Below are 17690 nucleotides of genomic sequence, written 5' to 3' on the forward strand. Positions count from 1 at the left end.
GGAATTTTTGGGGGGCAAACAATCGTTCTATTTTTAAATTTCATTATTTCTTTTTCCAAGAACTGAAATTTTTGTTTCTAAGGCTAAAACTTTTTAAGTTTAAGCTGCGCTACAAAGTTATATTTACTTATTAAATATTTATCACTAAATAGTTTTATTTCAAAAACATTAATTAACTATTTTAGGTAATATAGTTTATTAACAACATAAAAGATATTTTCAGAGAAATATAATCTAGAGCTTAATTTTTCAGATTCATAAATTACAATCCGTATTTATTTTAAATTCATAAAATGTATTAATTTTCCTTGCTTCACTCTAAACAATCCTTAAATAACTAGTACCGAAGGAATGTAGAAAGATCAAAGTCCAATACAGCACCTCACCACGCTAATCAGGGAAGTAGCTAACGAAAAACAACACTAGAGGGCGTTAGAATCCTCGGAGAATATCCATTGGAACTCAAAACGCATAAAGGTTGCAGATGTGCTCAATTTCAGACTTCTTACGAAGATCACATCTTTCTGGAATTTCTTCAAATACTCTTTCCTTGAATGAAAAACTGCAGATATGACCCTCAATGAATGAAGTAAAATGAAAAAATTCATTCCGAGTTCTTTTTGGCCGGTTTCTTCTAATCAAAGGAAACAGTTCGAATGTTTATGTCGTATCCATTCGAACATTTCTTTCCAATGATTAACTTTTCTCGGTAGTATATTTTACAGTGAGTGGGACTGATTTTTCTTCTTTGTTTCCCCTCATTTATCGAAAGAGGAGGAATTTCAGTTGAGGATTCATTCTGTGTTTCTTGTGTCTGCACTAATGGGTTTGGATTCGTTTCCTTTCAACTTCGCAATTAGTTTTATAGTGTGTGTGTTTCTTTTTGTGCCAGTTTTGGGAGAAGAAGAAAAAGATAGCGAAGGTAAGAATTTTTTACCTCAGAGGCAATTTCAATCTAATTGCTGCCCCGAATTTAGAAAGAAAATGTAGTTGTTTAGAACCTAGAGGATTTGAGTGTGTAGAGCTTTTTTTTACAAAAAAGAGAAAAGCGTAAAATCCGTTATTTTTGGGTTGTTTATTTGTTTTATTTTTTAAATGTATATTGCACAACCAGAAAATAACATGCGGAAAGCAAAAAGAAAATATTATTCAGGGTAATTTTCTTACTTTGAATCACATGGAATCACACGAAGGAAAAATTTTTATAAAATTATTTCACCGTAGAGTAGTGATAATTCTGATTTATAAAACTAAAATATAAGTATTTTAATAAATCATTTGGTAATTTTTTCGTTCATATGATAGCAGTTTACAGGAATCTGGTTTTCAAAATTATGGTCCTTATTATAACACATTTAAATAACAAAAACTGAAAAGTAAATCTTACAAAACAAATGTTTTTTGCGATCTGATTTAAAGAATTACGTTCAAATTATCTAATTTTATCACATTTACAAAAATTTATCACATATTATAAAACCACATTTTATGTCTATTTTTACCAGGATCACTACTAAAGCTATTCGCTAAAAATTACCGAGCCTTTAGGTGTTCTCACACAGCCAAAAATACAGTAAATTTTGCAATGTTATGACAGTTTTAACAATACTTTTTTTTCTTCGAGTATGAATGCATACAATTATTTTATTAAAGAAATCTTTTGTAAATGTGTATTGATTCCTGAATAACTTTGTACTAAATGCCAATTTTCATAATTGATTTATTGAGATTAAAAAAAATGAGATAAGCAATATAAATTTTTGGTTGCTCCGAAGTATAATAACCTATTAGTTTTAAAGGAATAATTTTCATCGAATTTTTCGGTTGAAGTTAGAAAGATGATCTAGTTGCTTGGATTATGCATTTATTGACAGAGCAGAATTATTTTCGTTGAATTTAGAAAAAAAAATTTAACTGCCTTGATTATATCTGGTATATTGGAGTTTAGAGCTTTATTTGACAATTAAAGGAGATCATAATATGAATACGTAATATGTATATGTAAGTAAACGTATTATTTTATATAGTTTTAGTCTTTTTTTTATAAAAAAACTAAAAATAATTTAGGACAATTTCGCGATTTTGCATCTGCTTGAACGCATGCAACTAATTAATAATGTTATTAAAAAATATTTGTAAACAATTATCTATGCCAAAAATATCTTTGTATGAAATGAGAATGAATAGACACAGATAAAAAGTAGTGAAATATAAATCACGAACTATAAATAGTTTGAAAGATAGTGGCGGTAAGGAATTTTAAAACTTTTTCTTTGTAATAAGAAAAATTTGCATCTAATTGAATCGATGCGTCCGAAAACAAGTAATCTTCATTGGAACTCATATGTAGATGACGTGTTTTCAAACTCATTGATTCAATTGTTTTACTAAATTTAAAAATACAATTTTGTCACCTAGCAACTATCCATTTTTGAGATGTTTATTTTATTTATTGCTTTTAAGCGTATTGAATTATTAAAAGAGTTAAAAAATCAAATTTATTTCGAACAGGTACACTTTTTGCCCCATATATGATGTATCTAAATATTTGTTTAAATATGTTAATTAATTTAAGCAGATTCAGAGCAATATTTTAGTTTCAACGAGGCTTTATGATTATCGATTGTGTAAGATATATTTCATCAACAAATGTTGGCTAAACTAACGTTGTGCCTTTAAGCACTACAATATATAATTTTGTATATAAATGATCGTAATTTATATAAATGGAATTGAATGTTTTTAAAATAAGGGTTTTACACAATATATAGTTTGCATATTTTAACACCGTATATGTATTGGCATACAAAGTACATGTAAAGGTATACCGAAATACATAAGTGTCTAAGGAATGAGCGAAGCTAGTTCGAATTGATAAGCAATCTGATAAGAGCTGTGAAATAAATTCCGGGAGTTGGCGAGTAGATGATGAAACCCCTAGTTAAGAAATGAAATGCAGTTTAATCAGTTTTAACTTGATTTGTTAAAGATGAACTATATGTTTTAACAATTAAGATAATTTATATTTAAAATATATTTTCTATTTTCCTTAATTTTTCATTATTTTTAAATCAATCGCTTTCTCAAAGTGAACGGACAAGTACATATAATCAATGACATTTTGCAATATTGTCTCGACGTGATTCATGTTAATTATTATAATGTTTTTTTTTATCAAAAGTTCATTATATGAAGAAATATCTGTGCATTAAATATCTTTGTACAAATATTTTTAGTCATATTTATAAAATGTTTTATTCACATTTATGCAGGAAAAAAAAGTTGAAAAACTGTCATTTTTCATTGTACTCAGCACGGACCACTTCACTAATTTTAAATAGAAGGATTTTAACTCTTTCGTTTAATATAGAACAGAATTATATTTACCTAAATTATACGCCATTTGTTAGGTAAATTGATTTTTTTTGGATGACTAAATAAGATGCAATTTAATAGATTGTACCCAATTTGTAGAGAGTATAGAGCTTTCTTTTTCGACTAATTGCAAGCGTATTATATAATAAAATTATTTTTTAAACTGCTCAATTTTTAATCCTTTTTAAAAACATTGCCTTTAACGAAAATGAAATAAGATATTAACACATCCCTACATGTGTGATGATAAGAACTGAAAACCTGCATTTCCGTTAAACTGCTACCAGATAAACGTTTATTAATTATCAAATGAGTGGTTTAGAAACCGTATATTTTGGTTTTATTAACCAGAATTATGTTACGAGATATGTCATTATCATACAGTACGGTAGTTTTATCAGAATATTTTTCTCCATGTAGATAAAAATTCGTTTTTAGAATTTTTAGACAGATTTAAAAAAGACAGCTTTTGTCAACCACGCATTAGATTAATTTTTTTTTATATTGAACACTAGTTGAATATTGAATCAGCCGAATGTTATGACAAAAGTTAAACTGTCAATAAATCAGTGCTGAATAGCACTATGAAGTCATGCACAAATTTGAAAGACATATAGCAACACAACACCCAAAAATAATTCCAAATTTATTTATTTATTATTATTTGTTATTGTTATTATCGCCGGAGGCTTTACGGTATTAGATGAATAGAAACACAGTTTTAGTAGGTCATCCCGTCAAAATAATGATGAATTTATTCAGTATCTTTTGAAATGATGCTATTGTTCAAGACAAAATCATGATGATTAAAATGTACCAATATTAAGCGATTTTTTTTCTAGTACTTATTCCTTTTTAAGGCAGGTTGAACATTTTTATCACAGTATTTATATTAAAACTGTCTAGTGTTGATGCAGTTTTAATTGGTAACAAAATAAGTAACTTTACCAACATTAATATAATATTGAATTAATATTGATTTATATTTCACGAATTCACATGATACCAAAAGATACTAAAAGATCAATATTAGAGTTTTGATTTATGTCCCACCTAAATGAAGTAGTACCATTAATCCATTGATTTTAGTTCTCACTACAAAATTTATTTTATTTTAATTAGCACCTATTGACAAAATTAATTATGGATCATTGGATTCAATAATATTATGGAGAAATTTTACTTTTCTTCTAAACGAATTTTCACCATTTTTCCATTAAACGTGCGTTTTAGTACATATTTTTTTTATTTCAGTTAATAGCGATTATCAAATTAAAAAACGCTATGATCATCACTATTAGTACAGAGATTTACTACGCCTCTCATAAATGTATTAGTATCATTTCTCCATTAACTTTCCTCCTTTTTACGTAGTTTATTTTTTTATTCAATTAATATCTTTGACCAAAATAATTCTAACATCAATGTTTTCAATAATACTATAACGATTTTTCAGTTTTTCTCCTCAGCAATTTTGTACTCTTTCCTCATTAATTTTGCTTTACATTACATAACTAGTTTTTCAAAGAGAAAACTTGGTGGAGCGAGGACAATAATTCATTTAGGAGAAGCATAGTAAATTTCCTAACTAACACTGATGCCTATAACTCGTAAGTAATTTGAACATCGGTGATTATTGAAATAAAAAAATATGTTCTAAAAAGCATAATTAATGGAGAAATGGTACAAATTTCTCCTAGAGAAAAGTTAAAACGCGTCATACTATATTTTACACCTGTAATGCCATTCTAAATTTGGTAATAATTGCTAATTAAAATAAGACAATAATATATGTACATTCGAAAGCAAAATTAAGTGAGAAAAATTAATAATTCTTTGTGGCAAAACATAAAAAGTTAGAGTGCTATTATTTACACAAATGATGCTTAGTTAATTATGGTAATAGATGCCGAGTGAAATAAGAAATACGTTTTAGAATGAGAAGCAAAATTAATGAAAATATGTTACTAACTAGGTCAGGAGGAACGTAAATCACCATACTATTATTGATGCCAATGTGTTAAATTAATTTTGTTAATAGGCATTTTTGGTATTATTGGTATTTGTCATGGTGCAATTTACTGTAGAATTGTTAACACAGTGTCAGAATTTTCCTTCTAAAATTGTGGTAAAATAACAGGTACGCAGATGCAAGGAACTAAGTCACTTCACTAGGTGAATTGTTGGTGTCACAAAATTCTCGTTGCTTAACCGTATTTATTGAAAGCAGTTAATAAACGTTTTTCTCCACAGTTAACAGTTTGAATACCCTTTTATTTATGGTTATTTGACTGTTTTTTAATATGGTCAAATAACAATTAAATAAATTGCAATGTAACCTTTTTTTCGAGAAATTTCAATTAGTGCATACACGCGAATGTAAGCTTTGTTCATGTATTTGCTGCGTATTAAAGCTTCAATTAATACTGCGCAGTTTCAATATCGATACTCTGATAGATAGGTTTTTTACGAACCTTTTCAAGGGGTAACTCTCAAAAAATAGTTTTCACGTACTTAATTTCGAACTTCTGAAAAACTTTTTTTCTACCAACAAAACAGAATCTTCTACCATTATCAAAACAGAAAACTTCTACCATTATTATTCCATTAATTTTATAACGTAAAAAGCTGATTTTTTCAACGTTAATTTTTATTTAAGATTTTTAAATAAAAAATTTAATTTATTAATGTTTTTAAAATATATTAATATTTTAATGTGAAATAATGCATTGAAATATTTATGGCCAGCTCTCTATTCCCTCAGCTTGCAAAAATGAAAATATGTTTTCATTGTTTCAATGTCGTCTGTCATGAAAACAGTATTCTTAGAGAATGTTTAAGAAGATATAAGATGATGAAATCGTGATAAAGAATTTCCTTAATCATGGTAAACTAATGGTTTAAATATTAAAATAAAAACATTTTCTAGAAACAAATATTTAGTTTGCCATAACTTATAAAACATAAGCAAACTACTATATTTGACAGTCAGTGGTAATTATATATGGTTATTCTTATTTGACCAAACTTCAGTTTAATTTCAAAGTATTCAAGTTTATTAAAATATTTTGTTACCAATAATAATAATAATCATTATTTGTTATCTTATTTTTAAGACACGATCTTTGAATCTTCAAACTTTATTATCATTTTTGTTTAAAGGAAATAATTATATCGGTAGTTATAGGTTAAAGGAACTAAGAAGCAGAATTCACAAACGCGACGAACATTGTCATGTTTTGATTTACACAGTACACCGGCCACCGATAATGCAAATAGGTTTAACAAATACAACAATATCGTGATAATTATCGTAACTATAATTATCGAATACAATAAAATCGCCTTTCTTATCAATAACATATCAAAAGGATATTATCCTGAATATTATCTGGTAAGCCATTCCATAAAACATTTATATTACCCTACGGTTGGAATACTATGTTTTTTTTAAGACTGGAAAAAAAAATTGTTTTTTCTCCAAACAAATAGTTTATTTAAATCTTTTATTTTTGAAAATACACATAAGGGCGACCAATGCGCTGAAATACAAAGTAAGGTAAAACAACGTTTAAGAGCACTAAAAATACATGAAAATTGCTCTTAAACGTTGTTTTACCTTACTTTTATTTTTGGTTTGGAACAACTAATTGGGGATAAAAATCTGAAAAACTGAAGGTTTCTTGAAATTTTAGGGGGACCGTAAAATAATGCCGTTTCGGAGTAGTAAATACTCGCCCGTTACTCTTAAAAACCAATTATTTTTTTTCGATCCATTTCGATTAATTTTCTGTTCGGTAATGAGAGGTTGTTGCTAACGAGGCTGAGTACATTATTGACTAAAAATGAAATCTTGATAACAAATATCAGACGCAACGAAACGATATTATTTTCCTGTCCCCCTAATATTTAAGCCCCTATCTGAAATTTCTCTTCAGAATATGCCACGCTGTTGCTACAGATCGACTTTCTGAAAACGTGTCTGCTAGAAATTGTGGAATTATCCATTCTCGGCTGTCAACAACATCTGATCGTATTACTGTAAAGTTATTTCCATACTGCAAGGACAGATTTGCAACTTATTGCGTTAGTGATTGATCCTATAATTCAGCTAAAAGGGTTTCTTCGACCACACTAAAAATATTTCGCCACGTTATCGGATAAGCAAAGATCAGAAGTTCATTGAACTTCGACAGCTAAGAGCAATAGCTAAAGAAAAACAAAAAAAAAATAAAAGGAAAATAACCTGCTTATAAGGTATTTTAATGTTCTAAAATTAATCTTCAAAACTCTGGACTATAATGACCGGATTGACTGAACCGTATCCATATTAAAGTCACTGTTCTATTACTTATAACACTGTTCTATAACTAAGATTAATAGAGACGAATTAAGGAAGCTTCCAGAAATGGAATTAAAAGAACAATATTTTAACCAAACTGCCGAGTTATTACCAAACTACTGAAAAATGTGACACAAAAGCATTAGCTGCAGTCAAGTGATATTTATATTCAAACTTCAATAGAGTGACATAGGTTATATGATTCAACTCAAAGAGAGATCTTCGAACTAAGGTAGGCTTATTTCCGACTTTAAAAACTAAATATTAAACTTGAAACAAGAAGATGTAATTATATATCAAATGTTAAACTTTCGCGTGTTTACGAATTTGTCATTTTAACGCTTTCCGAATTCGATTTGCAACGTTTTATTTAATTGAAATTAGAATTTATTTAGTTGATTATTAAGCAGATTTTCTATTAAATAATTAAAACTTTTTCGGGAAAGTTATTTATTTCATACTTCTGAGGTTTTACATATTTTGTAATAGTATTAAATTTTAAGTTCAAAATTAACGGATTTAATGCATCATTTAATTAATATTTTATTGAATACTAAGATAGGCACTGATGTATGGGTTAAAGATAATAATAATAATATTCTCACAAATATTATAACATTTTAGCGCAAATTGAACCGTTAGAACAATTAATTTTTTTGATAATAAGATATTAATATAAATAATAAAATATTAATAGAATATGTAAGAAGATATTAACCAGATTTAAATCGACATATTTATTAAACCTAAGCGTTATTAATAACATCGTGATTTTCTGTTTTTGGAATTTAATAACATTTTGATTCAATAGGAAAACCTCAAAATATATATTAGAATTCTGAAATTTTGTATTTTTTTATTTACTATAAAGCAATGCTTTTGGCAAATATAGAATTTAAAAGTTTAAAAAAATATGTTTTTTTTTCGCCACACCCTATCATCGGTGCTACACAGTGAAATTTAATTTTTAAAGACCACATAAGTTTTCAAACTACATTTATACTATTAATTTTTTTCATATTTATCAACATTACATGGATCTTATAAAGATAATCTAGCATGTTCTTTCCGCTGTCCCTATTTCTATTTTTTCAAGTTGAGGTGTTTCTCTAGAATACGCAAAAAAGTCGAATTCCTATTCTATTTGATCTTTCGTGTCAGCGCTGAGTATTTTCTCAATTGAAAATATTCAAACATTCCTTTTTTCCAACGAAAAATTTCTTACATGACATTATATTTTGTATTCAAGAAACCGGAGAATCGTATACATATTTTTCTTAACACTTCAAGATTTTTATATCTTCTGAAGTCTATATACGATGAAAATCAAGATATTAGGTGGAGAAAAGATGCAAATTAATGTTTTTTCTTTTTTTTTCGCAAAATTCAATACAATTAACTACTGCAATGCACGATAAGTATAAATTAAAATTTTTTTCTTACTTAAATTTATACTGTTGTTTTAATGAATACCATGCATAATAATCGCATGGCTGTATAATAACATTTGTTTTCTAATAGATTCCTACAAAAAATATTGTCTTTAGATTTGGTTGTCAAATAATTTAATTTATATCAACGTTTAGCTCAGAAATATTTTATTATAACATTGTTTTTTCAATATGGCAATGCGTTAGATGTTTCACTTTAAATGTGTATTAGTTTTAAAATTAACATATATAAGTTGATCTTACATACAATACTTAAATGTTTTTTTGTCATAATCATTTAATTTTTTAAGATAATTTCTTAAGAAAATTTATCAGTGGGATATTTTTGATATATATTATTCGTTCTGAGTAGGAAAAATATTTCATTGTTCCTATTACTCAGAAAAAAGTAAAAACGGAATGACATTTGTTTCAGAAGGGCTGTATCCTAATTTTTTTTTTTTAAGGGACGAAATTATTAACTAAAGAAAAATATTTAATCGTTCCTATTACGCTGAAAAAAGCAAAAATAGAATTAAATTTTTTTCAGAAGGGCTGTATCATAATATTTTCTTAAAAAAAATATTATCTAAAAATTCGGTTGTCAGATAATTTATTTTATATCAACGTTTAGCTCTGGAATATTCTGTTATAACATTGTTTTATCCATATGGCAATGCGTTCGACGTTTCACTTTAATTGTGTATTAGTTTTAAACTTAACATAGATTAGTTGATCTTTCATACAATACTTAAATGTTTTTCATAATCAGATAATATTTTTAAAAAATTGCTCAGTGGGATATTTTTGATCCATTATTCATTCTGTGTAGGAAAAATATTTAATCATTCCTATTAATCAGAAAAAGTTAAAATAGAATGACATTTGTTTCAGAAAGAAGGTTTCCTAAAATGTGTGCCATGGCACCCTCTTTTGCCGCAAGATAAGCAAGACTTCAAAAGTCTAATATATATTACTCCAGCGGTTCTGTATGGAGCCCTAAATGATTGATCTTCCTTAAGTAGAAACCCTAGACTTAATTATTAAATTTCATTAGCAATCAAGGCGCTATTAACTAATTTGAAAATATTTAACGATTGGAATTTAATTCATCATTATAAAAATATTTAATGAGTATATGAAGTAGACATTTTTTTATCATATTGTTTCAACAATACTGATCTTAAAATCGGGTTTTAAGTCAGAAAGTAGAATTTACAAATCTCGAGCTTTATATATTTATATCTTTATTTTTAGTGTTTGCATAAACATAAAATGAATGAACTGAGATATAGTTTTCGTTGAAATAAAGACAGAAAATAAGGGAAATAAATGTTGAGATTGGTTGTTAGAGAAACATACTTCTCAGTGCTATTTTTATTTGATGTGAAAGAATGATGCAATTTTTCATAAATGCATTATTCATTCAATATATTGTTGTCAGAAAATAATTTTTTTTAATTTTAGTTTTCTTTCTTCTCAAGCATGTTAATGAAACATCTTCATTAAAATGATGTACTTTTTAAATAAATAATGGATATTTAATTAAACAAAATCTTAATGACCGGTTTACTAAATTTGTAACTGATTAAAACAGTCCTAGTTTTATGCCGTGCAAATGAAGAAACAATGTAAGTACCTCACATTAGATATCGAGAAAAGTGGCATGACAAATATTTTCTTACTATTGCTGATACTGTGTGTGAAAGAAATTCGAAAAACTTACAACACGAAATTTAATTTAAAAAAATAATATTTTGCAAGAAGTAGCTTATCATACGGTAACGCCAAATATATAGAAATCTCAATTTTGAATTTGTTGCCGCTTACGTTTTCTTTTGCACGGCAGTTTTCGGAACGCAGGTGATCCGTTCACCCCATGAATCACCATTTGGGAACCACTGTATTATTAATCCATCGATAGATAGCTGCTATTGTTTAGAAGAGAAAAAAAGTTTCATTGTCGTGTATAGAATTTTGGATTCATGTTACATACGAAAATTTTATCTCAAGAGAAAAAAAATGATGATTTTTACTCCATTTGTTGCTTCTTGTTTTGCCCTTGTGAAGCAAGGCATCAAGCATTCACTGCTTTAAAGAGAAAATATTACTTGGAAACAGTTGTCGAAAAAGTAACTCGTTTAACTATATCCAGGCAGCAAGCACACTTACCTATCGCATTAAGCTCATTTACAATACCTTCTAGTGTGCGTGGTTATTTCACTTTATTAATAATTCCTCCTATATTATTAATGAATTTTAAAATTGTGAATAACCTCTTATCATTTACACAAAAGAAACTACCGTCATACTTTGTGCAGGATTTCGCAGTTTTTGAACTTTGACATGTAAAAAAACTATGTTAATTCAAACTTTAGCAAAATTTATCCATATTATATTCATAACTGGACTCAGACGAGGGAATTTGATCAATATTGGCATTATTTGTATGTAATATTTACGAATAATAAGTCAAAACATACCTTGCACAAAGTAGCCCCCAAATGGGGCTACTTTGTGCAGCGATAGGAATTCAGTTTAATAATCATATTTTTAGTAAAATATTGATATAAAATTGTTAAAAAAGTTAATTGTTGACATTTTTAAAGACAAAAACATCAAGATATGTAAGGAAATTAGTTTGAAAATAATTTTCAGCGTTAAAAAACCATTTTTTTGAAGAATTTTTTTCTTAAAAAGAATGTTTATTTCAAAACATTTGAGTTTAAACAAAAGGAAACCATATACATTTTTAAACATTGAAATGGATGAAATTTTAAAAATAATAATTATTACATATTCATTAACATTTATAATATTGTTAAATTTGAACATAACATCCTTGAATGAACATGACAGAACTTGCTCTTCAGTTTCTGTCAAAATCACCTGATGTCCTATAAAATATATTTTTATGTGTTAAATCGTTTGATTAATTCATTAGAAAAATCTTTGTAGAAGAAAAATAATAGTTTACCAGGAAGTTTCACGTGTTTCTTGTGAATTTTATTAGAGATAGTATTTCTGTGGATTTTGTACTTCCGAGAAGCTTCTGCAATCGACATACCACCAGCAACTGCTTGCAAACATTGTTGCAGCTTTTCTAAAGTGTAATCACGGTAGTTTCTCGTTCCAGGTATTTTTTTATAACGTCTGACCATTTTTCTGTCGAAAAAAAAAACGAATGAAACTTTGCACAAAGTAGCCCCAAAGTGCATTTTTTTTCATTTTCCGTTTATTTGTTATTAATTTTCAAATTTTTTTAACGGTAACATGATATAATTGTTTATTAATATATAAATAAAAAATTTTGCACTTACGACAATTGTTTCATCAACGTCTTTGCATTTCACAGCTAAAGTTTCTACGCATACTTTTCGACATCCGACGTCCTCGGAAAGTTGTTGACATTGGATGAGCGAAACACACTCTGAGATTGTTTTAAAATTCGAAAAAAGGCTTGTAGTAATAGAAGAGACTTCTATCTTCAAATTCCACACATTTTTAACGTGAAATAAACATAATACTGAATAGCAGCACTTGAAAAATGCGAAATTCGAATTCGCACAAAGTAGCCCACGCTGTACAAATAGAATGACGGTAAGTGAATTTTAAAAACTTCATGTGTTAAACGTGTTTTTATTCTCACTACTAAAGATATTATTTTACAGTCTTGCAAAAATAAATCGCATATTATGCGTATGGATACCGTAAACAAATATATATCTTAAGTGCCGTAAAGCAAATTTTAATCTCATAAAGCAGTAGCAACTTGGCAGTTGCAACACTTCTTTTATTGTTTGAGAACATCTAGTTTAAAAAATTGTGTTTTCGAAATAAAGCAAAATGGAAATGTTTTTAGTATATTAAAATTTATTTTTGTAGAGCGGGTAGATATGTGTATCGAACGTTGATTGCATGGATCAAAGAAGAAGGATCGATTGAATTCAAATTACCATTAAAGAAAAGACAAATTGGTTAATTTATAAAATAAAGCGCCATTTTAAACTGCAAGATTTAAGCGAAGTGAAAATAGAAGAGCTTGCAATAACGATTATTTTTCTTTTGTAATAACATTCTTATTATTCTTGAAAATCTACAGGTGACGGAAATAAACAGATATTTTTAATGAATTATTTTACCACAAAATTGCACATTGCAGTAAACACAAATAACAAACTTTATGTGTTTTAAATGTTATTTTTTTAATATTTCAATACTTCATCCATGATTAGTTTTACTCCCAGTCAGTTATTTGCATGATATTAATAAATAATAACGAAAAGATTATTTAAAAATGAAAGACGAAAAAGATTATTAATTCCTAAGATAAGACTAAAAAGATTATTTAAAAATGAAAAAAATAAATACTGCCTAAATAAGGTGTTGGATGTAGAATACTTTAAAATCTCTTAACGATTGAAATAAACTGCCGTTTTAAAATCTCCCGAATATCTAGAATAATACATCTATTTCTTTAGAACTACATCATGTTAAATCTCTCCAAAAATCTTTTAAATTTCATCTAACTGCAACAGGAAGAAAAAAGAATTTCTTAAGATCAAAGAAAAGTTACTTTATTCCCGCAGCAGGTTTTTCCCTCATTAAACTAAAAAACTTCAAAGGCAAGTCTTTTCTAACCGAATTCCTGACATCTTTACAACTACGCGTTTTATTAGTGTCTGCGTTTCGAAAGCGGTGTAATGAATGTCAATCGGAACGGAATTAAATACAGTGGAAGTAGTTTTAGATGTTGCTAAGAGATAAAATTGAAATGAACGGAATTAAAGGTTGTCGAAGAATTCCAAGTATCTTAATATTTCACTCGGATATCTCGAAGTTTTGGACTTTTAGATTAATCTTAACTATTAGAAGAACATATATTAATTGCATTCTTCAGTAAGATTTTTATGAGATGCGCACATTTAAATTAAATATTTAAAATTTTAAAATTTTACACAGATATGGTTTCTATGAAAGTAAGTAGAGATATTAAAGTGATATTAACCACAGGGAGAAAAAAAAATCTTGTTAAATTAACGAACGTATAATGAAAAATCTGATAAAAAACACAGTTATGGTTCATATAACCAAACTACACGATATTTAAACCATTTATTTGCTAATTTTTCTGTTCATGTGGTAACGGTTTACCAGAAATCCTGATTTATACCTATATATATATATATATAAATATATATAGATTTACATAGATTATTAGATGAAATATAAATAGATTTATANTATATATATATGTGTGTGTGTGTAGTTATGAAAACAAATTTGGAAATGCTTCAAATTTAAATGTTATCTCATTTTTTGCACGCAATAAGGCATATTTGAATTTTGTCAATTTTCTTACAATCAATTACAGTCTTAAAATAATTTGAATATGCTAAAAAGAATTTGGCATCGATGTTGGCGAAAATGATCAACAGGATAAAACATAAGTACCCCGAAATTGAATCAATGAAAAACATAATTGTAAATAAATGGTTTTTATGCCATGTAATAAGGTATCCAGATTAAATTGGCAAATTTTACCACATTTGCCAAGTTTTATCGTATATCATAAAAGCATTTTTTATTCTTAATATTATCAAAATCATTACCAAAGCGCTTCGGTAAAAATTACCGAGCTTTTTGTTATTCTCATAAAGCCAGAATCATGGCAAATTTTACCATATTAAGGACGTTTTGTCCATATTTTTACCAGGGAAAGTTTTTATTATACTCTCAACATAAAATTCTCATATTTGTCAGTTCAGTAGTTTTAGAATTTTTTAAGCAATTATTACGAGATTTTTGAATAAAATTGTATAATATAAACGAAATGTTCGAAGAAATCGCTTCTTTACTCGTGTGCCATATCAGTGCATTTTATAAATTTATGTTGGTTCCTACTTATTTCATAAATATTATTCTAAAATATAACAGAAAGTAATATAATAGTAAAATATAATAGCATTTGAAATTTACAGTTAATTATGCGTGGTACCAGTTTGAATTATTGTCAATAGCTATATACCTTGCCCCTACATTGATATTGTAAGCGATTCATGAATATTTGTTATTTTACTTAAAATTCATTTGCTTTGTATGAAGAGAAAATACAGCTTTGAAAGCTGTTAAATGCACTGACTTATCAACAAATTTTTCCGAGTTTAGTTTCTGGCAATTATAGAATATTCATACACTCATACTACTTTTATTTTCTGTAGTAGTTTGAGACCAAACTTGTTGATCGATATTTCTTATTATAATTTTTCTGGTTTGAAGCTGTTAGTAAAAAAAAAAAAATCTGGAATTTGAGTGCTGATTTTATGTAGTGCTTTCAAGAAGTGATGTAATTAATCTAATAGATCGACAATGTTAACGCAATATAGCTCTGATAGTCGAGGAATTGAAAAATAAAATTTAAAAAAAAATGTGAAGAGTAACGTACGGATTTTTGTATTCGATCCCAGAAAAAAGAAAATTATTTCTAACCCCAAGCTTTAAAATTAGTGGCAAGTTCATTTACAGATGATGATGACACGTTTATGTAACCGTAAAACAATGACCTGTTTTTTTATCAGATCATTTCAACTGATAAACAATTATAATTTCTGACTATGTCACGCTGTTGCTAGAATTTCAAAGAGGATCGAAGATAGTATTTAACAGTTATTCTTAGTCAGCAGTTTAATTAGACATTTTTAATAAATTAAGTGTCTGAGTATAAAATTTGAAGGAGTAAATAGTCTTTAGTTCTAAGTTAAATGCAACAAACTGCATATTTCGAGAATTGTCTTTTTTATCAATAATTGATTGCCCAACTCATCAGTCATCTTTGGTGGCAAATGTTACTGTTTAACTCGAAGTCATACAAAAGCTGAACTATCAACTAAACTATTGTTTAACAATACTTTTTAAATCTGTTTCAAATTTCTACAATTAACTTGTTCAATATACTGACGCAATAGACGAGAATTTCTTACAGTAAAGCTCTGACATTTTTCTCATAGAGTAAAACATTTAATTTTGATTTCTCTTTTTACATTTCATCCTTTACTCTCTTTTTCGTAAATTTGGTTAAATCCATTCAATATTACTTTAAAGCATTGACATGAACTATTTAATTTTAATCAGATATTTTGTAAAAGAAAATATACACAAAAAAGAGACCATTACATTTTTAGTAGAAGTACCGTTAAATAAACTGAAATGTAACTAAGTTTTACTAGTTTCAAAGTAAAAATTTGAATAAAATGACTGATGATTGCTTGACAAAGTTCCGTTTTTTACCTTCTTTTTCGTTTTTTTTTACTATCACCAGAATTTGAGTGGATTCTGACAAAAGAGAATCGATGAGTGTAGTCACGCATCCTCAACATTTGCATAGATCCTTCAATGCTTAATTCATTTAAAATTCAAAGCACGGTTCCTACATTCAGAACTTCCATTTTTAAAATCATTTTCGATTCCATTGAACACGTTCTTGTTTAAACTCTCCCCTTAAGAAGAAGGTGTGCTCAGAATCGTGGGATGAAACGTGACACAATTTCATTTTTCTCGTTTTTTTTAATTCAAATATCAATGAGATAATTCATCAATGACAGAAAATGTAAATGCAAATTAGAGGAAAAAGGAGGGTTTTTCTCTTATGACATCCCAACCTCAATGTAGTTTATCTTGCGTGATATCCAATTGAACTAACAAGAATTCAAACTGATAAACATAAATCGTTGAAACAAGACAAAATCTCGAACAAATATGTCACATATATGACATTAAATAAATAGATTTATGAAACAGCGCCGTATGTTGAAGAGTCTCGGAGGAAAAAAATACAGTTATCAATTTACTACAGAACAACTTTTAAGCACATTTTGTGGAATTTTTTCTTGCTTAGCATGGTCAGTACATACCAATATATTTATTGTATTCTAAAATGACTGATGATTTGAAAATAAAGTTAAGAAAAACAGTAGGAGATTCAAATGTAAAATCTGCAGCCTTTTGTGTATGAAACCAGTTAATAATTCTTACATAGGTTCAAATTCGCCTAAGAATTTTGTCAGCAGATGGCGATGCTAGTATAAAAAGCCTATAGAATTTTTTTTATTTTAAAAAATCACTAATTTGAGCAGCAATTTGGCGGAATCAGGGAGAATAAACAATCAACTCTGTAAATAATTTTGTTAGAATGGTATAATAAGACAGCAGAAGAGATTGATTTGCAGTTTATTTTCCAGTCAGGAACGTCGCATGTTAGAATACTTACATGCTCATTTTTTTATCATGTTGGTTCTTCAGTAAAACACATTTCATATATTTCGATTACCTTAATTAATTAATTGATTAATCTTTGTCCAAGTTTTCTAAATATTTAAACTTATATATATATATATAGATAGATAGATAGATATTTAGATGTATAAATCGTAGTTCTAAATATTGTTTGCGCTAAATTAATTAGCATATTTGAGGTGTCAATACCTCAAGCCATCAAGATTGAGTCTTAGAACTTGAAGATCCAACCATTAGTTTGTATTTATTAT

General features: G+C 27.6%; 1 protein-coding gene across 1 annotated transcript in view; it reads left to right on the forward strand.

Moving 5' to 3' along the window:
• The first annotated feature begins 445 nt into the window (after positions 1–445).
• LOC107451220 (neural cell adhesion molecule 2) overlaps positions 446–17690 on the forward strand; it is a 116934-nt gene continuing 99689 nt past the window's right edge. Inside the window, exon 1 of the mRNA XM_071178756.1 lies at positions 446–922. Within this exon, the coding sequence (XP_071034857.1) occupies positions 823–922 (100 nt within the window). The 5' untranslated portion in view covers positions 446–822. The remainder of the gene's footprint in view (positions 923–17690) is intronic.

The sequence above is a fragment of the Parasteatoda tepidariorum genome, chromosome 1 (assembly GCF_043381705.1).
Source record: "Parasteatoda tepidariorum isolate YZ-2023 chromosome 1, CAS_Ptep_4.0, whole genome shotgun sequence".
In the NCBI taxonomy this organism is placed as follows: Eukaryota; Metazoa; Arthropoda; class Arachnida; order Araneae; family Theridiidae; genus Parasteatoda; species Parasteatoda tepidariorum.